Source organism: Haliotis cracherodii, unplaced genomic scaffold, assembly GCF_022045235.1.
Source record: "Haliotis cracherodii isolate W230 unplaced genomic scaffold, xgHalCrac1.p SCAF_8, whole genome shotgun sequence".
NCBI lineage: Eukaryota > Metazoa > Mollusca > Gastropoda > Lepetellida > Haliotidae > Haliotis > Haliotis cracherodii.
This window is the reverse complement of record NW_027266341.1, coordinates 44453975-44479493: the sequence shown is the minus strand read 5'-3', so window position 1 is coordinate 44479493 and position 25519 is coordinate 44453975. Positions and strand designations below refer to the sequence as shown.

Sequence of the window (25519 nt, the reverse complement as noted above, 5' to 3'; positions counted from 1 at the left end):
ATACATAGATATCTTCCATCAGACACACAGTCTAGCTGGGACAGATACATATACATCTTCCATCAGACACACAGTCTAGCTGGGACAGATACATAGACATCTTCCATCAGACACACAGTCTAGCTGGGACAGATACATAGATATCTACCATCAGACACACAGTCTAGCTGGGACAGATACATATACATCTTCCATCAGACACACAGTCTAGCTGGGACAGATACATAGATATCTACCATCAGACACACAGTCTAGCTGGGACAGATACATAGATATCTTCCATCAGACACACAGTCTAGCTGGGACAGATACATAGATATCTTCCATCAGACACACAGTCTAGCTGGGACAGATACATAGATATCTACCATCAGACACACAGTCTAGCTGGGACAGATACATAGACATCTTCCATCAGACACACAGTCTACCTGGGACAGATACATAGATATCTACCATCAGACACACAGTCTAGCTGGGACAGATACATAGATATCTTCCATCAGACACACAGTCTAGCTGGGACAGATACATAGACATCTACCATCAGTCACACAGTCTAGATGGGACAGATACATAGACATCTACCATCAGACACATTGTCTAGCTGGGACAGATACTTAGACATCTTCCATCAGACACACAGACTAGCTGGGACAGATACATAAATATATCTACCATCAGACACAGTCTACCTGGGACAGATACATAGATATCAAAACAATAGTTATCATTGTTAATTATTCTAAGAATCCAACCTCTACTACATCATTGCCATAATCCTGTATATTAGCTGCAACCACACTATTATAACAAAATCTTCAGATTTTCAACAGAAGTCCTCTTCACTGTCAACGACACACAACTAGTTGTTCCTGTAATAGCACCAGTAGTCTTCCATGCTCAAAGGCAGGAAAAACCTCACTTCTTTTCAAAACATCCAACTACTAGAACAAGATGATTGTGGAGGTGGTTGGGAGTAATCCTGATGTAATAGAGGTAGTATTCTTAGAATTATTAACAATGATAACTATTGTTTTTATAATTCTTGCGAATCCTTTCCCTCTATTACATCAGAGTATACCAGAGGCACGGATGGGTTCTTCCACAAGTACACATTCCATCTTATATTACCATTCAAAACCCCTTAGGAGATAATTACCTTGTAATCACCTCTAGAGGACTTGAAATCTAGTAGTTGAATGAACCAGTCAAATATGTGATACCTTCACTTGAATTATCATTATATTTGCTGATATTAAATAAATGATGTCTTTAGTTCTAACTCAGGTTTATGAATCTGACATCACTCTCGGTCTATCATACTTCCGGATATGACCATGATTGCCATGATTTGGGGATGACCTGTTTACGGACGGGGTGTACTGTGTTGTCTGTGATAATTGAATCCAGATTGCCTGAATGATGAAATGTGGCAAAATCAAAATCCGAGCGTCTACTTAGATGATCCAGGGGAACCCGTGTGAGAACCGTAATGGTAGATGTCTGGTAGTTCGTGTGGTCAGTTGGGTCAGTGTGGGACCCATACGGGACCTTAGATGGACCGGGCTGTCACGGAGGGGTAAGGCCTGGTCGCCAATATCCAACTTGTTGTCCAGAGGTCGTTCAACCGAAGTGATGGTAGACGATAATGGGTAGGGTTCAACTGGAAAAATTCTGTAAGGCCTGAGCCTTCCTTCACTGGTCGACCTCTGATGATAGTGCTGATATACGGGAGGCAAGTAAGATTCCATGGACACCTTCTGCTGTGCAATTATTTTCTCCAACCAGAAGCTGGCTTTCGGCTGAGGAGGTGTCCGAGTAGTGGGTATCAGGATAGATGACGTGGTCTTCGGCGTCGATGTATCAGGCAAGGACATGATCGCTTCAACTTTCTTCTTAGCAGCCTCCTCCCAGCTAACAATTTCACGTTGTGACAACGTTGTGATAACTTTGTGTTTACATTGTGGTAATGTTGGGGATATTACGTCCACATAACGTTATTCTGTGGACTCCCATTTATGTTGTCACATTTTTTGTTTTAAAATGTTTTCGAATATGCTTAAGTCACATAAATGTGTATGATTTGAGATACCCTTTGCCATTGTTTTGAAACCAGGGTGTCGAATAGCCCAGTTAACAGTTAGGTCGTGTTTTGCTGACTATGTTCAAAATGTAAAAACACCACTGAGCTGTTAACTAGATACATATGACTATAACAAATAGTCAGACACCATAACCCTTTAGGCTTGTACTGTAGGAAACAAAATCAGAATGGCAAACATGGTAAGGGTTTGACTATTTTATATTCTGGGGTGGGCCACCGATAAAATCTTGACAAAATAATTATGCTTCAGACTGGTGAAAAAAAAATGACATAGATCTAGGTGCAAGGTGCTTATCTACAGGCTCAGAGCTAAATATAAACATTGTATCTGCTTATGTAGCTGTGACCGAAAACATATGTAATCTCAATAGAAAAGTTCCAGGTCCCCCCTTGAGTATACTTCAACTTTCAGTCATGCAACGTCACCATTCAACAAAGAACTCCAAGACACATTTGTGTTGACATTTTAATATTTTTAGATAATTGAAAATTTATACTCTTTTTGAAATAATTGATTGCAAGAATCTTCTTTTTTGTTGTTCACTTCCACTACTCTGAAAGACAAACAACTTAATAAATCTCGAGCAGATATTTGAAATATATTATATGACGAGAAACATTCAATTTGAGATAAAGCTTAAACAATATTCCAACAATGATGTATAATGTAAGTGTTTTATGGAAACAAATTTTAACATTCATTCAGAGACATCAAGAATCAGGTTGAATACAAAACGTGGTACGAGCAAAGATTGATATAAAAACATCTTAGCATTCATTTAAAGCAAACAAAACCCCACCAATTAACATGGATATAGACAATGGAATGTAACTGTAAACAACTGTACCTACGTTAACATAATTCACAGCCCAGGGTTTATTAGTTGTATTGAACGTTAGATCAATCATTGTGTCCTGAAAGAAGATCGGTTCTGGGGCATCAGCGTTATGGTATGGGGTGGGATTACGGCAAGACAGAGGACCCGTTTGATAGTTGTAGAGGGAAATCTCAATGGACAGCACTACCGCAACTAGATCATCGGCCCTATTGTTCTACCGTTTCTATATGGCCCAGGCATTACCTTTCAACATGACAACGCCTGGCCTCATATTGCTTGACTTGTTCAGGATTCTCTTCAACAAAACAACGTGAATGTCATCCCCTGGCCGGCTCGCTCCACTGATCTCTCCCAATCGAGCACATGTGGGATGAGATGGATCGGCGCCTTCGACGTCAACCACATGTTCCACAGACACTCCGGGAACTTCGAAACATGCTCCAGCAGATATCCCACAGGACTTTGTGCGACGCCTGGTCCATTCCATGAGATGAAGATGTGTTGCTTGCATCACAACCAGAGGTGGACACACACGCATTTTGGCATGTTCATGTTTCTAAGGAAATCACACATTTTCTGAAGTGAGTATGGCAAATTAAACCATTTGAACACTTACAGGAGTCTTTTATCGGTAAAACCGAAATTGTTTTAGATTTGGTAAAAAACATAACTTTGCATTAAATCTTATTCAATGTCACAGGAAGTTATGTTGTTCCGTATATCTCAGGCTACAGATATAAGTAACAATAGTATGAATACCATCATAAAAAAAACACCTAATGTAATTTTGTTTCCATATACACCCGTCTTAAAAGTATGGTTTATTAGCCAGACAAACCAGTGATTGTTATAATGAGCCACGTCTCACAACCTCTGTCAGAGTACAATGGCACACAATCATGTTAGTACAAACATTGTTTATTGGGGACCTATTCTTAACCGGAATCCAAACAGGAACAGATATATTAAACAGGCATTGCAAGTAATTACGACTCACATCTTCATCGCAGCGCTGTTTATATAGCTACAGTACGATTTCGTAGCGAGCACTGGAGCTTACTCGTTCAGTTTTCGAACACCATTTTATTCTCTCTCATTGTCAAAAAGTTTTAGAGAACCAAGTATCATATGAAATTCATTTGTTACTACGTTTATTGAACATAATACAGTTCAATATCGTTAAATATAATCCTGTAGTATGGTGGCCTACATTTCAGAATATGGAGATCGAAAACCGAACGAATATGGTTGCTATCAATTTCGTTGTATTTTTCATTGGTGTACATTGGCTACACCTATCTCACCTTAATAATCAACACCTGATGACCAACCCACTGACAAAATATGGTTATATTTAACTTTTGACTATCGACTAGCTTGTCATCACCAGCGAGGACAATACCGCAAACACCCTGATATGGCGAGCGACGAAAGACTCGTTTTACTTTTGCTCATTTTCATTAGAAGGGAGTCGGACATAGTTATTGGAAAATGATGAACTGATTCTTTAGTGGAAATATTACAAATACACATAATAAGTGCCTTTGCATCCATAAAATAATAATATGGAAAAAAAGTCTTGGGCCTCCTTCACCCCTATATACATCATGTTCTGTGTATCACATAATAATATCAACACTGACGCTCAGTGAAAGTGACCGGCAAACTACATTCTAAACCCCGCAACTTCTGAACAAGCATGAAATACTCATATCCCCTGCCAATACATCTTCCCGAGGCAAGAGAGTGAACTGACATTAAAAGGCCAGTTTCCACCCTTGCCAAACTAGGCTGGAATTACTGGGCTCGATCGTAGCGCCACCAGTGGCTATTACCAGTTATGTCCCTTCTAAGCCTCTACCTATGGACCAATCAGATTCCACCTCTCGTATCAGTTGCGTTTGCTTCAAACAAAATGGTGGCGCCCGGTCAGGACGATCTGATCGATAATCAAGATCTTTATTGTGATAAAACGGGTCTTACATTGCGAAATGCACCTGATTAAAAACATGAAAAGATTTGGAAAATATCTGCTGACAACGAGTTGGCGGTGCACATGTTTTGCAAATCCTGCAATCGACTGAAATATGCATGACAGTTTACGAACCAGATTTCGATTTCAATGCGCGATTTTGATTGGACTATGCATGGACTTTTTAGTCCAGCCAAAATGTAACTGCGTAATACCTGCCTAGTTCGGCAACGGTGGAAACTGGACTTTTATAGTCAGTTAACTCTCTCGCCTCAGGAAGATGCCGCCAATATTACATGTCCGGTTGTGTGCAATGCATTAGCTCCTGTGAACTATGTTCATTGGGCCTTTTTGTAAATGGCCTGATTGCAGCACTAAAAAAAAATATTACTGGTGTTGTTTTGCCATCTGCAGTTTATGATAGAATATGTAACTGTATTTGTAATGAGTAAGGATGAGACATAAGGACAAACAACTTCTTTATCACAATGAGGATCGATGGTTTCGGTGTAGGTTCTAACACCGTTATCAAGAAAGTGAAGTACAGAGTATGGTTGACAAGAATATATACTGGATAGGTGGCAGTGTTTATACAGTTGAGTAGGTTTAAGATCAGTTACACTGTTGTATTTGTAATGAGTTGTGTTTCTGCATAAAGTTAGTCAATGAATACAACAACTGTGTCCATGACACTTTTGGAGGAACATACACACAAGAAATGCAGAACTTACCAACAAGAAAGGAAATGTATTCAATACTGCGAGATGACATTATGTGCCAAGTTTGGAGAAGAAATATGGTAAGTTTTTCAAGATCTGCTCCAGAAATGAGGACTACCACCATTTTCAGTCTAAATTAAAGTCGTTGCCATGGAAACTAAAAAAATAATTTCTTTAAAAATCCCAAACTATCAAAAGGCACCAGTTCAACAATAGACCTATCTATGTGCCAAGTTTGGTGAAGAAATATGCTACGGTTTTCAAGATCTGCTCCGGAAACGATGACTACCGCCATTTTCAGTCTAAATCAAAGTCATTGCCATGGAAACTCGAAAAATATCTTTTTAAAAAATCCCAAACTATTAAAAGGGACCAGTTCACCAATACACCTATCTATGTGCCCAGTTTGGTGAAGAAATATGGTACGGTTTTCAAGATCTGTTCCGGAAACGAGGACTATGGAAACATATCAACTAGAGGAGACTGCTTTTGAAAAATTAACTTATCTCATCCAAATTCACAGATCAACTATCCAGTTCCAGTTGCTGCACCATCACTTGGTTGTAATATATATCCAGAATGAACTTGAACTAGGATGGCTTGTGACATCAAATCTTTCGTGATAATGTGACGTCATTCTGACGTCACTTCACGAGGCAACAAGGCTTTACTTTTCAGCAGTCGCTCTCACGTACCAAAAAATGCGCGCCAATTGTTTTTAATTGTTACATTGTTTGTGACAACAGTTAGTATACAGATTACTTTTAGTATTAAGAGATGAAAATTCAAATGCCGAATATATAGAAAGGTAATGCATTACTGCCTTATTATTCTGACAAATTCAGGTTGATTTTGATAATGCAGTTCTATTCCTTTATGACTATCAAGAAGCAAACTTGTTGTTGTAACGTAGTGAAATAACATTGCACATTGACGTTATAATAACGTTGTGACAATCCACAACCTTACCACAACGTAGTGACGACGTCATGTGTCAGGCATCTAGCTTCCAGTAAGCCGTCTTGGAGAGGTGAGTGCAAAGCTTGCAACAACACTCTTCCGTAGAAATTATGCGAGTCCCCAGTGACCATATAGGGGAGGGGACAGATGACGCAATAACAGATGAAAAAACACTAACCCCAGAAAATACACAGTAAATATATCACAACATAATATGTATATATGCCGCTCATTAAAAACATCAAAACTCATTATCGCATGTTTAATGTGCAACCCCTTCTACACAGCTGTGTTGTTTGGGAAAAAAAGTGTGCACTATACTCAAGAAAATACGGTACTTGGTTGTACTCACTCTTAATAGCTTGATGATAATAGGAATCTACATCACAACCTTGCAAAAAGCAATAAACCAGAAGTTTTGGGTTTTTTTTAACCCAAGTGTGGCGTAGAAAAGGAGAAAAGATTTCAGGATTCCAACCTAGCCAAACTTGACCTCTATGGAGATGGCTCAATTATTAAGGTAGCATCAGTTGAGCTGGAAGAACCGATCTTCATGTCCTACAGAAGGGCACAATGACAGGTGTGCACTACATATACTCAACAACAAAAGTTCCTGGGACACCAATATGTTAGCGTATTTTTAAAAAAAGTACACAAGTAACAAAAACGCAACTGGTACAGAAAAGCATGCATTCCATGCAAAAGTTGACTTTCATGTAAGCCCCATGCATTTCACTACCCAAGAATGGGTATAAAAACATGTGCGTTAACGGGATTCCATATGTATTGTTTAGCATCGTGCTGACAACAACCAATAATCGACAAGCGAGATAGGGGTGTTGAACATAGAGATTTGTCACGTTTGTATGTAAGCTTGGGTTCATAATTCAATGGGATGTTTCATTACCATGGCATATATACTCAACAACAAAAGTTCCTGTGTCACCAATATTTTAGTGTATTTTTCAAACAAGTAAAGTTTGGTTTTCACTATTGTAGTACATGTATGGAATCAAGTCACAAAAACGCATCTGCTACAGAAAAGCATGCACACCATTTGGTGTTTATGGCAACATTGGCAACAGACGAATGCAGTCAGAAACCATCCTCGGAGTGGCAGGCCACGTGTAACTAATAATCGACAACATAACTGGATTCGAACAACACACCTACAAAATCGATTCCAGGAGGCAACAGTGACTGCAAGAAGCATCCCTGGCCCTCGATGAATATCTTCACAAACAGTACGTCGTCGCCTCAGATGTGCAGGGATTGTCCCCAGAAGACCCGCCAGACGTCCCATTTTGACAGGAAACCACCGTCAAGCACATCTACAGTGGTACTGACCGCGTCTACGCTGGACGGCCATGCTGTGGGGACAAGTTCTATTCACTGATTTTTCACCTCAGCCACAGAGACGGACAAATTCGAGTGTACCGACGTCCAAGTGAACGTTACGTCAATCATTGTGTAACGGAAGGAACTTCGAAACATGCTCTACCACTAGACCATGGAGGCGGTCTCTCCTGCTGTTGAGTGTTAACAGAGGTGGAGTCATAAGGGGTAGATGACAAACACAATACTACATCCTCTGCCGACCTAACACGATCTATGATGTACGTTTCAGAATTTGAAAAAAGATTAGAATAGTAGTAGTTTATGATTCATAGTGTTAAAAAAGATTTATCGAGTGTAATGTGCTTTAAAAAAAACCACATCGTATCCCTCCAGTGAATTAATGTCAATGAACAGGTACGATAAACTTGGTCAATAAAAATGTTAAATTTGACATAAAACATAACTAGACATGATGAGTTATCATTCTATTTCCTGCTCTCCAGGGCATTGTTTTGTATGCAGACATTAAGATTACCATGTGCTTTTCTCATAAACTAAGGCAGAAATAGCAATCACCTGCACACACATTTCTCCCTATCTACCAGTGATTCAGTTAGAAAATACCGAATGATACAACTTCAAAGAATTTTGATGCAATGGTCGGAAGAAATTGTATCTGAAAATATTGTTTTATTGGGAATAATATATTCCAATATCGTGTTGCAGTTTTTACTATAAATATCTAAAATTAAAATTGCCACAAATATGACTTTTAAGGAGTCAAAGTATGACATTTATGATATGTGTCTCCATTCTCTTGCAACTAAAGTTTGTTTCAAGGCGTCAATAGCGGTAATAAGACTTTTGTTGCTGTAAATAACTTGTGCGATCTACCAATCACTTCACACACAATTTTGCCAAACAATATTAAATGAAACTTTGAATAAAATTAATAAAATACATTACAAACAAGTCCAGATATAGAATGATCTTGTCTATATAACCAGATTGTATGATAATGGGATGACATTGTGTACATCTGTTTGAATTTGTTGACTGGTATTTGCGGTGGTACATGGTCAGCTGTTAATGTTTTTTTAAGATGGGGAAAAACTCAGTGTAAAACTTGTGTTTATTGACAATGTAAGGTAATTTGGGGAGGCATGTGTTACCGCACACTATAACCAAGTAAGCGCAATATTGAAGGGAGCAATAGCTAGGGAACACAGTACTTTGCGTTCCATATTGTGGCGATTCGATAAATACTGTATTCGACGTAATAAGCGCCCGCTCTAATAAGTGCCCACGGCAATATTTGCTAATATATTGGCCAGTGAACAATCCAAATTAGCACCCCTTCTGATTGATCAATGTTCACAAGACTTATTTATTCGTGTATGATACACACTCATGTGTTATATATGCACATTCAATTATGGGCAATTAAATTTTGGGAAAATATATCTAGACATGTATCGTGTATTGTATCATATCGTAGGTCAAATATCGTGATGCATCGGAATATCGGTGTATCGCTTCACCGCTGCTGAAGAGTGGAACAATCTTCAAATGGCAACTATCCAGACACTTATTGGCAGCATGACATGACGGTGCCAGGCTGTGATTTCATGATGTTTTTATGTTTCAGTTTTGGTCACATTTTGTTTGCATTTTTAACAGATGCACCTAATTTGACATATAAGCTTTCAATAGGTGATCCTCAGCAACCTTTGAGTGGTACAGCTGAGACGACATCCATACCTGTGTACATAAATCCTCCTACATCTGGACAATCATGTCAAGAAGCCTCTGGATCAAACTCATCTGGTCTGTTCTAATTGTGAATGGTGTACCAACAGAGATCCCCACATATGAGTCCTGTAGCCGTGGCATGACATGGCAGGCTCCCGCGACAAACCAATTAATGTAAGTACCAATATCCATTGCATACTTGTCCACCAAGGAGAGATCCTTGACCTGAACCAAGGTAATGTAAGTTTGGTGGTAAGCATACCAATTTGAAGAAAACTCAGTCAAACATTTGAAATTCCCGAGAGAGAGCAGTCAATCATCAGATATAAATGCTGTCCTAATGAAGAAAGAGGAAGATAATGTTTTACTTTTTGAAAGCTGTTAGAGACATGTGAGAGCTCAGCCACAGAAGCATAAGGTGAACATGGGATGAAGGAGCCAGGGTTTGGCAACCTGCATATTCCTACATTTGTGTCGGAATTGTGTCTCCTCAGTCTTTGGTTTCCAATCTGGCATTAGATGGTTCAATTCTTTTGAAACTGAGTGGAGTAATCAGAGTCTACATAATCCTCCATGATATCCAATTTGGAGTCTGTATGGTAAAATATAGGGGGGTACCATGGTGTCGAGTGTAGTCACCCAAATCAATTGAATCCAGCCAGTTCCCATGCAGCTAGAGATCTAATGCAAAACAGGCATTTGTACCAGTAGATTGACCTATGCGTGATGTCTTCTTTCCTGCCAAATCTGTGCTCCATACATATGGTGGCTGGGACAGTCCTGTGATGGCGGGAAGAGTGTCCGAGTTCAAGAGAGGTTACGGGTCTGCAGAGTGGCAATCCTTGTTTCCCCATGGAGACAGTGGCAGTTGAGAATCTTGGCAGGATATATCATAAGTACTGCCTGATGACAAACAGTAGTAGAATTGCTGTGTACACCATCCAGTGCCCCTGCAACTTTCGTGCAGATTGTTCACTCAGTACCAAAGGAATCACCAGACTCGAAACGTGACTGTCCCCCTGCGGCCTCTTGGCTGGGGGAAGCTGCTGAGATTACATCATGTTGTTGTTTTATCCATTCCATCTCTGATGATAATGCTGTCAAGCGTGAATCAAATATGGTCTCCATAGCTGACTTTGGTAGGAGTGATGTTCCACCATACTGAATGAGAATACATGGGCAGCCGCAGGCTGGAATGGGTTCTTTGCAGTTTGGGGGGATTGAGGAGGCTCTGCGGAGGGTAAGCAAGTCTTTTTAGCTATTTCTTTACGCTTAGCTTTCCCGACTGACTCAACTAACATGAGAAAAGTCGACTGTGAGAGAGAAAAGCACTGCTTACACCTATCATCTTCTGTACATGTCCACACTTCTTGCATATTGACAAGGATTACGGACGACGCCATCACAGTCCCACAACATAGACACCCAACTAATACTAACGTGAGGGAAAAAAAACACTTACTAAAGAAAAAGACCTTCTAAAAACAGCTGAATTATGTTGTAATTACAACTTGAAAACACTGAAACCTAACTTATTCAACTGTGTGCTAGAGAACAGAAACTCGAAACACACAGAGGAAAGAAGTTGTTTTCCCTGCCTATGCCCATGCTAGAGCTGTAGACAACTGTGTGCTGATATAGGCAAAACTATTCATGAATAGTTGACAGTGAATAAGATCTGAAAATTTAGTTATAGCTTGAAAAAAGCCAAACTTATTATAACAATGATGTAATAGAGCTATGGTAGTCTCAATGATAACTAAATATCTGAACATGATGTAATAGAAGTTATGTATTCGAAGGAATTACACATACAGTATTTTTAAGGTATATTGATAATATGATGACAAGTCCAGTTGAGCTAAATGTTTCCACTAACCTAACCTTATGATCTGGATATCAGTTTAAGTCTGAAAAGTATGCAAGATATAAATGCCATACATAAAACAATCATTACTCATTTCTGCACCAACCTTCCAATGGCTCCAAAAGGGATCCTGTTTCTCTCCAGCTTTCGCTTATAGGCAGCCCGCAACATTTGTCCGAGGATCAGTGGTAGGACAACTGTGGAGGACAACTGTAGGAAGATAGCACTGGCCGGTACATGGGCAGTTGATCCTACCTACACATGCAAACAAAGGACATAATGACAGGTACACATCTCAGGCATCCAACAGAACCTGGGACACTAGACACACTACTAACGCTGGTCATCATTTGTTGTACATGTGCCTTTTCATGGGTCTACAACTATTACTTGAGTTGCCTATCAAAACCATAGACTTTCCTACTGAAATGAACTACAATCAATATGATTTGTTTGTTTGTCTGACCACGCATTCCCATTAGTCAATGACAAGCATAGTCGTCTTTTATGGCAAGCATGGGTTGCTGAAGACCTATTCTACCCCGGATCTTCATGGGTCACAATCAATATGAGACAAAAGGTATGACATGAAGGGATTGAAACATGTTAACCTCAAAATGACTCCTGTAACTTATCTCAATCTGGCTCCTGTAACTTAACATAATCTGGCTCCTGTTATCTAATCTAAATCTGTCTTCTGTTATCGAATCTAAATCTGGCTCCTGTTACTGATCTAAATCTGTCTACAGTTATCTAAATCTGTCTCCAGTTGTCTAATCTAAATCTGGCTCCTCTTATCTAATCTAAGTCCGACTCCAGTTACTTATCTAAATATAGCTCCTGTTATCTAATCTAAATATGGCTCCTGTTATCTAATCTAACTCATCCTCAGATATCTTACAATCGACCATTGCTGTCGAAATATGATCCTCAATGCTGTTCAACTTTGCTTCGGCGAGTATCCGAATACTATCGTGTTTTAATGCTTTCTTTTGCAACCTACGAGAAATGAGTTTTATCGCTATTCCTGCCAGTCCCGAGACTCCAGCGGCTATTTCCATGCCGAGCACGATAGGCGCGGCGATTATAGTTGATAGTAAACCAACAGAGGCTACACCGAGTCCCATGCCAATTGCTACAAGAGCGGTGTCAGCTCCGTCCAGAGCATTCACGGCTCTGCGATACTTTTTATACAATCCAAGTCTCAACTCCCTATCCTTCTCTATTCGATGTTTTATGTCGCTTATTTGATGTAATCGAAATCCATCAACAGTTTCCATCTTTTCAATTGCTTCATCGAGCGCTGGATATAAACTCATAGTGTATATTACGAATATATAATAGTCTTTAATTGGTCTTGCTTAAATGTTTTGAGAGTATACATCAACCTTATCAAATGTATATTATAAGGCAAGAATATCTTATTAAGAGAAATACTAACACTTTTTATAATTTGGACCCCCCTCGAGGGTTGCAACGGGCGATGCTCCAATATGAATAATACTGCAACGTTGACGCTCGTGTTTCTTGAGCCAATTAATCAATAGACCTGGTAATATTTCGAAGGCATCTAACGGTGTATCTCCGAACAAGACTTCAATGAGGGTAGAAATATTAGGTATTGCACTCAAGTTAACTTTAATATCATCGAATTCAGCAACCAAATTTAATCTAACATTTTGGACTGCCGGACGACTATATAATGTATGACCTGGGTTTTTTGGCAGGGGAGTGACTAACACATTTTTCGTTTTGATGGGATATAGGCCGAGAGTATGATACCACTATTTATTATCTTAGTTAAATTATGTCCCTTATCCATCATCACATAAGGTGGGGTAATGACGATATTCAGTAGATGTCACTCGATGTTTGCTTCGACCATAGTCCATTTATTCTCACCGTTGAGAATAATATTGTACGGAGTGTTTTTAAGGAGTCTACTAACGTCGACATCGCTTAAATCTTCTAGATTTTCCGGGAATGTAACTTCTTTCCGCTTGTATACATTATCTTGTAAGTGTAAAGCGTATAACTTACCATTGGTACCGGGTTTATCGAATCCTTCCGTGTCTCCGAGATCGGAAAGCGCAATTGTATTACATTGTCTGAGCGTTCCAGGGCCTGTTGCATCAACCATTATTTATAATATGGAGTGTTACACTTAAGTATCCTATATGTACAGGTTGGTGTTTTACATCTAATATAGAAATTTTGAGGTCTGAAATAATACCCCGCTTCAATTTTTTATATTGTAATGTTGAGAACGATTCTGTTCTACCGCTATTATATTTTTCATTTTTCACTGGAATAGATCGGACCATAGTTGAAGGACTTTCTAGTTGAATATTATCCGTCGTGCTGATTTGATCAAGATGGATGCACAACTCTTTATAGGGAACTAAATCGGACAATGTCTCTCCATCAAATGTTGACCTGAATATTGCTAAAATTCCGCGTGTAAATCCAAGTGTAGCTGATAAGTTCCCTACAATCTGTACACCTTTTTCTCCAGTGTCGAATTTCAACATTCCATTCAACTCATCTTGTGTCAGACTAATTCCATTAGGCTTAAAAATTTCATCATTGAGTGAGCATACGCTGTAAGACCCATCAGGTATAATAATGAATTTTTCAATTAGATTTTTTTCATCTAATATCCATATCTTATTATCATCTTTCGCAGCACTTATATTGGTCCACAGCTGGTAATACGTTACGTCACAGATAGCGACTTTGAGCTGACCATCCAAGTTATCGATAGTACGAAGCAGTTGAATAGACTGACCATTTGTTATTCCCGGGAGTGTAACCTACATATTAAATATACAATGATAGTATATCATAACTTAAATATGAAATCGACTTACATTACTAATCAATCGATTATAGTAACTGCCTCTGGTGCTGAATTTTTCGTTAAATTCCCCGATATCTTTAAAAATTACAGGGTCACGGCAACTAGCAATAAAAAGGTGCACGATTGGTTTCACAATCCGATGCAATTCTTGCAGAATCAGGTAAGCTTTGCCATATGGTGTGCCACAACGGGATGTGGCGTATCTCTTTACGCTCCAGGATTTGAACTGAATAAGTCTGTTATAACATTTCACGTGTACTATCAGATTAGACGTATACTTAAAGAAATTAGTGCCCCATTACCGCATGATCGAGTGAGGAATTCCACAAATAATAATTATGATAGGTCCGCGTATTCGAACGTATTTGTCAGGAATTTAATGTTTCTACGAGTAAAGATTGGCGTATTAAAGGAGCAAACGTTGGTCTAGGTGTTCCTTACACAGAGGAAAAAATATCCGTCAAAGAAGAAAGCGATTATGTATATAAAGAACTTAATAAACTTCATGTTAATTTTGGTAAGTTGGAGAGTACCAGCAAACTTTACGCAAGACTGTATGATCATCGTCTAAAAACCGGTGATTGGTATAAAGGGTGGGAACTATATAGTAACGATTGGAGAGGGGATATTATGAGTTTTAAGAGTGGTTTAATTTATATTGTTACAAAATTTATACAAATGAACGATACCGCAAATGCTTGGAATGAATTTCTTAATGATAAAACAGAAAATAATTTTACTAACCCAGGATTTGTAAGAATTAATGAATCAATAAGAACTTATGTATGGGCAATTCTCGGAGCACAATCGCAAACACGAACGGGAATCATCGGTTCTGGGACGGAGCTCGATGCGCAAAAACAGTTTGTCTCAAACGTGGAGGACGCCATTAATTCACCAGTTGACATACCATCGTCTGTAAAGCGTTTTCAAGATGTATTACAGTACGCTCAATCCAAAGTGGACTTCGTTTATGCGCCGGGACTATACATGTCTCCGAGTAATATGGAACTTAAGATCGGTCAAGTGATAGGCTATAATAATATATAATATTGCTACCGATCAACAAAAACCAGGTATAAATTCAGATATTAACGTCGAATTAATAACGCAAACGATCACAGGTGAAACGGGAATAGTCAAGCCACAAACACCAACTATCGCTCAACCATCTACTGACGCACAAGTGTCACCGCATATTGCGGCTAAAAATCAACAACATATCGATGAAAAAACAGCGCTTATATTAGGTGGAGTCGCGGTTGGTTTACTCATGATTTGGTTAAATAGTTATTAATGAACTGATTTGGTTAAATAGTTCTTAGCGGATACATACAACAGCCCTGCAATTGCTACGATCAGTGCCCACAAGTTTTGACTAAGCCAAGTGGTGGTCTTAGCTAATAAATTCAAGAGCCAGGAAACAACACTCCCTATTATACCGGGAAGTGCAGCCGCGGCTTTTTCAGCGAGCTTTCCCAGTGCTGAGCCTAATGCTTTTAAATGCTTTTTTATCCACTCTTTTATATCGTTTTTATCACTAGGTGGTGGTGGATCACCACCGGTTAACGCGAGAGTCAAAGTCAATATAATAAATCCCAACGCGGTTAAAATACTGGTAATTGTTATTCCCTGTTCTCTGAACAATGTTTTAATTTTATCGGCCAGTGTTGTGTCATCGTTGAGGACTTGATCGATAGTTTCTCGAATTCGACTGATTTGCGAATGAAGTGCCTTTCTATTACTGGAAGCAGCCTCGATGAAGGGCCGATCTTTCGTCTTCTAAGTTACGCAATCTTTCCGCTACGCGCCGTCTACTGAACTCATCGCACGCTTGTTCAAGTTTTGTTTTCTCGTAAGCTATATGCTTGTCGATTTCGGATATCCTGGCTGTATTATTCATGACTTCTCCCCGAATTGTTCGCATTGCCTTGTCAAGACCTCGTAATTCCCTAATACTAAACTCCGAGGATGGTATCTGTAACGTGGAATTATCGTAATAGGTATCTAAGATTTCTCCGAGTCCGTTCGAGGCCACCATCGAGGAAGCCTCCAAATTATCTGTATTATTGAGTTCAGTACGCACAGTCCTAAGAACCTTAGTAGTCTTCGCGGGAAGTTTTCCTTGGTAGTTCACAAAACCTAATTTATCACGAACAGTGTTGATGCCGTGTTATCGTAGTCAAGGCTAGGGGCTTACGAGTACGAGAATTAATAAGATTATTATGCGGAGAGTCACGCAGTCGCAATACCCCATCACTGTCTATCGTAAACTTTGAATAGTCACGACCAATAGGACTATCATGTTTAAACCAATTGTAATAATCATCAACGGTTGGTTGTAAAAGTTCATCCATAAGATTCGGGACAACAAAGCTGGTTTCATCAGTACCCTCTTCAATTGTACTAGTATCAGTTATGTTACCTAGATCAAAATCAGTCATTTTTATATTAAACATATGGTTATATAATTTCAATATAACAATGTCTTCGCAATACGGACGCAAGTTAAACCCACAATGTAGACTTCGAGATCCATTAGGGGTCAAGGCAATTCGTCAGTCTGTAACTATAACTAATAACCATAGAACCATCGATCAGAATCAAACGCTTCTGGTTCGCTTTCCTAATCTCGGCGCACACGATGTGTTAGTTCCCGGAACTGTCCGACTAGCATTTACGATTAGTTTGACTTCTACTGACGTTAACAGGGTCGTGCTATTGTTAAGAAAATCGCCATTAAAATTAGCGGTAATGAGGTTTTGAGTATCGACGATAGCGATGTATACTATTGTTACATGGATCTCTGGAGAACGGATAAAGAGCGGGAAAACTTACAGTACCAAGGTATTTGTAATAAGAACACATTGAGACTGCGCGTGGGCGCTGAAAATGGTGTTGATACCAACGAAAAAGATAAGGCCGTTGCCGAGGGAATTAGGTAACTGATTCTATGTTCCCCTAGACTTTGAATTAGTAGATTCCCACATGCCCTTTTATCAAGCATCCCTAAGCGATATGTTAGAATACAAACTCACTTTTAATAACTACGGTAGAGTAATCAGAGCTGCTGAAGATGCTAGCTATTCCATTGACAATATCTCGCTGGAGTACGATATGATAACGGATCCCAAATTAGCTAGACAAATTCGTAACCATTATCAAGGAAGTTTAGCAATTTTGTACGATCGCTTGCTGCGACACCGAAAGATCACGAGGGACAGAAAAGATATGATGAGGAATATCAATCTAAACGTTCCCACCAGGTCGTTGAAGGGTATTTTAATGTTGTTCGAGGATCCCTCCGATGCGTTTAAAAGAAATACCGAGAAGTTCTACAATCCCAAGATTACAAAAGTAGAATTGAATATCGAGGGCGTTCCTACTCAACTATATAGCCAAGGAATGCTAGCGTATCACCAGTGGGATGAGATTAAAAAACTTCCTTCTATAAAACGTTCCCCCGAAGTTAACGCGGTCGTGAAAGATCTGTCTCTCGGGAATGTATCGATCGGTGAATACCTCACCACAAAGTACGCGCTATGGCTCGACATGGGAACAACGGACGATGACCAACTACACGGCAGTGGGAGGAGAATAGAAAATGCTAGCGAGGGTGTCACCATACAGATAACGAAGCTCCAGGAATTGGCGGCTGGTAAATTAAACATATATTTGTACGTGATAATGGATGCGCAACTTAATATACAGAATGGGCGATTCGTGCAAGCAATCTATTAATGATCTTTTACCTAAAGATCCGCACTGCGCTATCATATGCGGGCAAACGGGCTGTGGAAAAACAGCTTTCATTCTAGATATTTTAGAAAGTCATTATCGGGACTTTTTCGATCATATCATTATTCTGTGCCCGACTATAAGCGTTAATAAATATACCTATTGAGAAATTGGGTAATGAATGACGCTGGGGTACACAGAGTCGATCCGGGCAATCGTTTACAAGACTTTTTTCGAGTATGTCACGAAAAATACAAAGGAGAATCAACCCTTTTCGAAATAGACGACTGCAGCGCGAGTAAAGAACTCTCAAAAAAGAAAGATATGCTTTCGTATTTAGCATTCTCCGGACGGCATACTCAACATAGTGTTTGGGTACTTACTCAAAAATACAACTCTGTCCTGAAAGATCTCAGAGAGCAGATCAAATGGGTAGCCCTGTTTCATTGCAAAGATTGAGATTCATTCGAGGAATGTTTACGCGAAAATGACGTTATTAATACTATGCTCGAACGAGATAAAGTCAGAAAACTGTTAACAGCAACTAAGCACTGTAAACTCGTATTAAAAACCGATCAACCAGCTGCTTAAGCAATTGCTTAGCAAAATGTAGCAAAATGTCGCAAAATGTAGCAAAAATATATTAAAATGTAGCAAACTTAGAGCAAATTGAACATTAGCGGTTAATATGACATAATGTAGTTCGAAATCATCATTCTTTCGCAACAGTTCATTATTACGGGATGTATTGAATATGCCATACTAAATTTTGTTAGAAATATCTCCTTAGGTATTACATTATGGAATGCGACGAACTCATCGAGCAAATGCTCAAAGAATCTGAGCCTGATCAAAATGTAGATAAATCTTTAGATAAACATAGAGAAAGACTCGCGGCTTTGGTAGCTGGTGGAAAATGTTCCCAATATTGGGGAGAAAATTATAACACTGAAAAAATTGATAACATGAACGACGAAGAAATTAAAAACCTGTACGCGCGTTACGAGTCTAGACTGGGAGCTACCATGACTAAAACGATAGGGTCGGCTATGTAACAACTATACACAGTCGTAGCTAGTACGTTTCTCCCTATCCCGGCAGAACATCGCATGTATTTATGCGAATCTCTAGAGAAAGACACATTTTATCATAGATACGGAATGTTCTTAGCTCCGTTCACCCCAGCTTTAATAACGGTTAGGTATTGTCAATTTAAACATACGTGCCAACTTAATAATAATGGAGACTCAACAGGTGACACCACAACAGATTGTGAAAGAGGAAATAACTGCACAACCACAACAGATTGCGGAAAAACGAGCGAATGAGGAACCACCACAACATGTGAATGAGAAACAACCAAGAGTGACAAAGAATCCTTTGAAAATAGCTGCAGGAAGGAAGGGAGGACTGGCACGCAAAGCGAAATTAATAAATGATTGAAATATTAATCTGATTAAAACATGGGCACTAGTAGGAGTTGCTGGTATAGCGGCTGTATGGTTCTTTTATAAGACCGGAGAAGAGAAAACGTCACCCCCGATGCAACAACAAGTTCAATTAGAGGTTAGCCCTCATATAATGCTAAAAGAAGCATAACTACTCCAGCTACAGATGGTAAAATGTTAGTAAACGCAACGTATCATTCAGCGGTGGTCACTGGCTTGGCCATTGGCTATGCTCGTATGGCTAAAATGATTACTAAAGCCACACCTCCCAAGCTAGATTTTAATAGTTATGACTAAATATAACGGAAAGAAATCGGTATGATGGTTCTGGATATTGGATTGGCTATGGCAACGAAGGATATGCTCATCAAACAAGGGCTTATCCCAGAAGACATAATGAAGTAATTAAACATTTGAATATATTATAGTCATATAAACCATGGCAACAATTGCGATGATGGTCGGTGGAGCTATTGTTAATGCTCTAGCTTTTTCGGGGAGTAATTATTTATTTTCTAGTATGAGGGAATCAAATGCTAAAGAAGTTGAAGAGGAGCGTAATCGACATAACGAAGCAATGGAACAACTCCAAGTAGCCCAGTCACAATATACGCAGCAGAGAATGAAGAGATTAGACTTTATTCATGAAGAAATGCGTAAGGAAGGACATTCAATTCAAACGTTTAAGGATGTCGAATCTGCCATGCACGAATATTTCCTCGTTTATGGGAAAAAACTCGACCCAATACCGAGACCAACAATGAGTCAGTTTTATACACCGTCAGAGGCTTAAAAAAACCACGAGGTCACATTTGTGATTATGGGATTGACTGACTGTATTGATTTTCAGCTATATGACTACTCATAAATAACCACAGCTGTGGCTATGCATAAACCATGACCTAGTTAGCTAATCTATAAATAGCGTTGGCTGACAGCTAATCAATAGTGTAGATGTGATTTGCATTTAGACAAATGATATGATACATGTACAACCATGAATAATTGCAAATTTACACTCATGGGTAAGAAGACTCTATGTAACCGACGCTGTGTTGAAATTTACTGCGGCATACACAATTATTACATCAGGCGCGGAAACATAAACTATACGTGTTCTGTATGCGGGATAGGCGTTAAAAGGTTGTTATTGTTTATGTAAGGAACACGGTGCTGATAGGGTCAGGAACCAGATTATTTATGCTAGGAAGAGAGATTACATCAATGGGAGGAATAGGTTGGGGAGAATACGTATTTAAATATATGAAAAACAACCAATTAGACATTTGACTCATTTTGCATATACCATTCAACCACAATGGTTTTTGTCAGAGAGTTGAAGGCTATGGCAAAGCAAAGTGGTCTACGTGGATATTCTCGAATGAGAAAAGCTGAATTGATTACCTTACTAGGTTTGGAATACAACAAACCCCGGACTGTTAGAGAACTAGCTCAAGAGAGAAACAGTGGGCTGAGAGGTTATTCTCGAATGAGAAGAGCTGAATTGATCGCTTTACTAGATAATGATGATGATAATAATGTTGATATTGATAATGATGATGATAAACAACAAGAATTAGTATTTGTACCCACATCCACCGGCGTTGGTAAATATCTAAGCGGTTGGAAGATGGATATTAATTCCAACATGGATGTTAACGATATTAAGCTCATCATATCGAGTAAAATTAACGAGGAGTTAGATGATTTACATAGTATAAAATTCCAGCTGACGATTAAAATGTCATTGAGTAAAAGTAACACAGACGATAGCACCGAATATACAGAACCATATTTCCGTAGCAATCAAGAAGTTATAACCGAATCCGATACTATAAACGCATCATTAGATACATCAATTCAGATTCTAAAATTGCAAATAGACCTTCTAGCTATCACCAAAACGATGGACTCAACTTCGATGGTATAGACGAACCTACACCAATATCACAAATTGATAAGGTGGAAAAGCAAAATAATTTAGCTATAAATGTTTTCGGACATTCTAAAGGAATTGTTATACACAGGATAAGCTCCGCTCCGGAAAATATTCCTAGAATCCATTCATTTCTGATCGAAAAAGATGGAAAATATCATTATACATGGATAAAGAGTTTAAACAGGCTGTTATACGATCAAACAAAACATAAGGAAAAGAAATATTTCTGCGAAAGATGCCTACATGGGTACAGCAGACAAGATCTATTAGAAGCGCATAAAGAAGACTGCAGAGGTGTTGGAAAGACCGCTATCAGGATCGATATGCCTAAAGAGGGAAAAAAACATTATTGTAATCAAATGCCAGTACCGTACGTAATTTACGCCGACTTCGAAGCGCTTATCAAACCCATAGAAAATAATCAAGATAATAATCAAGATAGTAGTTTTACTTACAAAACTCAAGAACATATTCCTTGTGGGTTTGGATATATAGTTGTAAGGTATGATGGGAAAACAAACACTCCCGTGATTTACAGAGGTCCTGATGCAGCGGGAAAGTTCCTAGAATATCTACAAAATGAAGAGAGAATAATCAGGGAAAAATTATCGTGTAAGAAACCCATGTGTATGACGAGGGATGATTGGAGGGCCTATAAGAAGTCAACGAGTTGTCACGTTTGTAATAAACCCTTGAATGGGGATTCCGTAAGAGATCATTGTCACATCACGGGTAATTATCGGGGAGCCGCGCATAACGAGTGTAACTTGAAACTACAAATGAATTCTCAAACAATACCCATCCCCGTTGTGTTTCACAACCTTAGGGGATACGATTCACATCTCATTATGCAAGCTATCTCAAAGACCGACGGCGGTTTAACGTGCATTCCTAATAATATGGAAAAATACATATCGTTCTCGTTGACTAAACCTATATATTATAGGGACAAGGATGGGAAATCTAGAATAAAGCAAAGTAATGGGCCTAGATTCATAGACTCCGTACAGTTTCTGTTATCTTCCCTGGACAATTTAGCTAATGCGAACAATCCCGATGACTTTGCAATAACAAATCAATATACCGATAAGATAACACGTCATTTGTTGCTGAGAAAAGGTGTATATCCTTACAAATATATGGATGATTGGTCTAGATTCGAAGAAACTGAATTACCACCCCTCGAATCATTCTATAGTAACTGAACAGAATCTAAAATAACAGATGCCGATTATGAACACGCTCTGACGGTCTGGGATAAATTAGGTTGTAAGAATTTAGGTGATTATCACAATCTGTACTTAAAAACCGATGTACAGTTACTCGCCGATATATTCGAGATATTTAGAAAGACATGTTTAAAACAATACGGCTTGGACCTGGCATGGTACTATTCCAGTCCTGGACTATCTTGGGATGCATTGTTGAAGAAGACCGGTGTAGAACTAAAACTACTCACAGATTACGATATGCACTTGTTTATTGAGAAAGGATTAAGAGGTGGTATATCGATGGCGGCGAAAAGGTATTCTAAGGCTAATAATAAATTAGTGGAAGGATACGATCCGAGTAAACCCGACGCGCATATATTATATCTCGACGCTAACAATTTGTACGGATGGGCTATGAGTCAACCTTTACCCACGGGTGGTTTTGAGTGGGTCGATAATATCGATAATATCAATGTTAATGATATCCATAATAATGATGTGAATAAAGGGTACATACTAGAAGTTGACTTGGAATATCCGAGTTCGTTACATAAAGACCATAACACTTATCCGCTAGCTCCCGAAAGATTAATGGTTAATAAAGATTGGATGTCGGAATATCAACGCTCCTTGATTGGTAATAGTAGGTTAGCTAATGTTGAAAAACTCGTATCAAATTTGATGGATAAGACAAAATATATAGTTCACTACAGAAATCTCCAGTTGTATCTATCGTTAGGTATGAAACTTAAGAAAATACACAGAGTTTTAAAGTTTGATCAAAGGCCTTGGATGGAGCCCTATATAAGGCTGAACACAGATTTAAGAAAGATAGCTACCAGCGATTTCGAAAAGAATCTGTATAAGCTCATGAATAACTCAGTATTTGGTAAAACTATGGAGAATCTAAGGAAGCGTGTTGATGTTAAATTAGTCAGATCTAATGAGGAAGAAAGACTCAGGAAACTTATAGCCAGTCCGGCTTTTAACAGAAGCAAGATATTCGATAACGACTTAGCCGCGTTGCATATGCAGAAGAGTAATATAAAATTCAACAGACCGGTGTACGTCGGTATGAGTATTCTCGACTTGTCAAAACACTTAATGTAAGACTTTTATTACAACGAACTTAAGAAGCAATACGGCGATAGATGCAAGGTGTTATATACCAACACAGATTCTGTGTTGATGGAAATACAAACCGAGGATGTGTATAAAGATATGGCAGAAAAAATATAGCGGAGTATGTAGGATTAAGACCTAAGATGTATTCTATAAAGAAGTCCGATAATGGAGAGATAAGAAAAGCTAAGGGTGTTAAGAAGTATGTGGTAAAAAAGCATATCAAACACAAACAGTATAAAGAATCATTATTCAACGGTAGAACGTTCAAACACGAGATGAACTCTTTAAGAAGTTACAATCATAGGATATATGGATTAAGAATGAACAAGGCATCATTATCCCCCTTAGATACAAAGAGATGGATTGATAATGATGGTGTAACTACCTATACTTATGGTTATGGTGGTAATACCGTACCGTCGGGAACTATGAACAACTCTTCTCGTACAAATGCCCTACCCGGTCCATCTTGAAGATAATAAAGAATAGGCTCTCCTTCTTTCGTAACCAATCAACTTATGTTATACGTCTTAAGGGACCATATGGGATCGGTTGCGCGATGTAGGCCTCCTTCGAGTTCATCGGGCTGATATAAATATCTTACCCTTACTCTATCCGGAAGTTTTTGTTCTTTGCCTCTCCTCGGTGCTGAAGATTCGGAAGTCACGGATTTCATTTTAATAGCATCAGATGGTTTCTTCCCGATTAATCTTGTCACTTCATTATTCAGCGCTGATACAACGGCTGATAATCGTGTCACCCATTCGGTTGATCTCAATCGCTCGGATTTCATTTCGATCCCATACTGATAGCCAAACAAACGTTCCGCGAATGTCCTGTTAAATCTTTCCACGATAGCTTGACTGCGGTGGGCCTCTCTTTCACCACGGACGATTTCGACATCGTGCTTTGTTAACAGTTTTGTTATTGATCCCATAAACTCGCGACCGGGATCTACTTGAAATAGCTTAGACCATTTTAGTGGTCCCCGTTTATATATGCGACTCAGTGCATTAGCTACTTCGGTTGAATCTTTCGAGGTTAATGGTTCAGCCTCTTTGTATCGACTAGCCATATCCACTACTGTTAAAGCGTATTTATACGTTTTGGTTTTTTCCTTATCGTGAGGAAGAAACAAGAGGTCAGCCTGATGAACTTCATTCGTTGTAAAAATATCAAACTTCCTCCTCGGTATATAACGCGGTGCCGGTAAATATATTTGCCACATCGCTTGTTTCTTTAACCAATCCTTGGCCACATCTTTAGATACCTTAGCCGCAGTGGCTAATTTTTTTATTGCTCCTATACCTTTCCATTATCCTCGTGGGCTATAGTAAATTTTATTCATTATTAATTAATATTGATGTTTCGTTTAATACAACTCATGACTATCGTTAAATCGCATAATCATTTTGGCATAAAAAATTCCATCTGTAGTAGCAGTATAGGTAAATAAATCCAGCTCCAGTGGAGTTGCGGCAGAACCCCTATTACCTATACTACTACTGCCACAACTATGGAAACTTTAAATGTTGATAAAATACATAGCCAATACAGTAAACATCTCTCAAGCGTCGAGTTGAGAACAATCTGAGGAATGAACTGGACATGACAAAGGTTTCAGAATGTTGGGATTCCTGATCA

General features: G+C 38.9%; 1 protein-coding gene across 4 annotated transcripts in view; it reads right to left on the bottom strand.

Annotated features, from left to right (window-relative positions):
• LOC139449915 (sodium/bile acid cotransporter 7-B-like) overlaps positions 1-25519 on the bottom strand; it is a 97364-nt gene that overhangs the window by 10132 nt on the left and 61713 nt on the right. For 3 of the 4 annotated variants that reach the window (XM_071231519.1, XM_071231520.1, XM_071231522.1), the window contains one exon: positions 11661-11809. In XM_071231519.1, the coding sequence (XP_071087620.1) occupies positions 11661-11809 (149 nt within the window). The remainder of the gene's footprint in view (positions 1-11660; positions 11810-25519) is intronic. The other variant, XM_071231521.1, reaches the window with a different exon arrangement.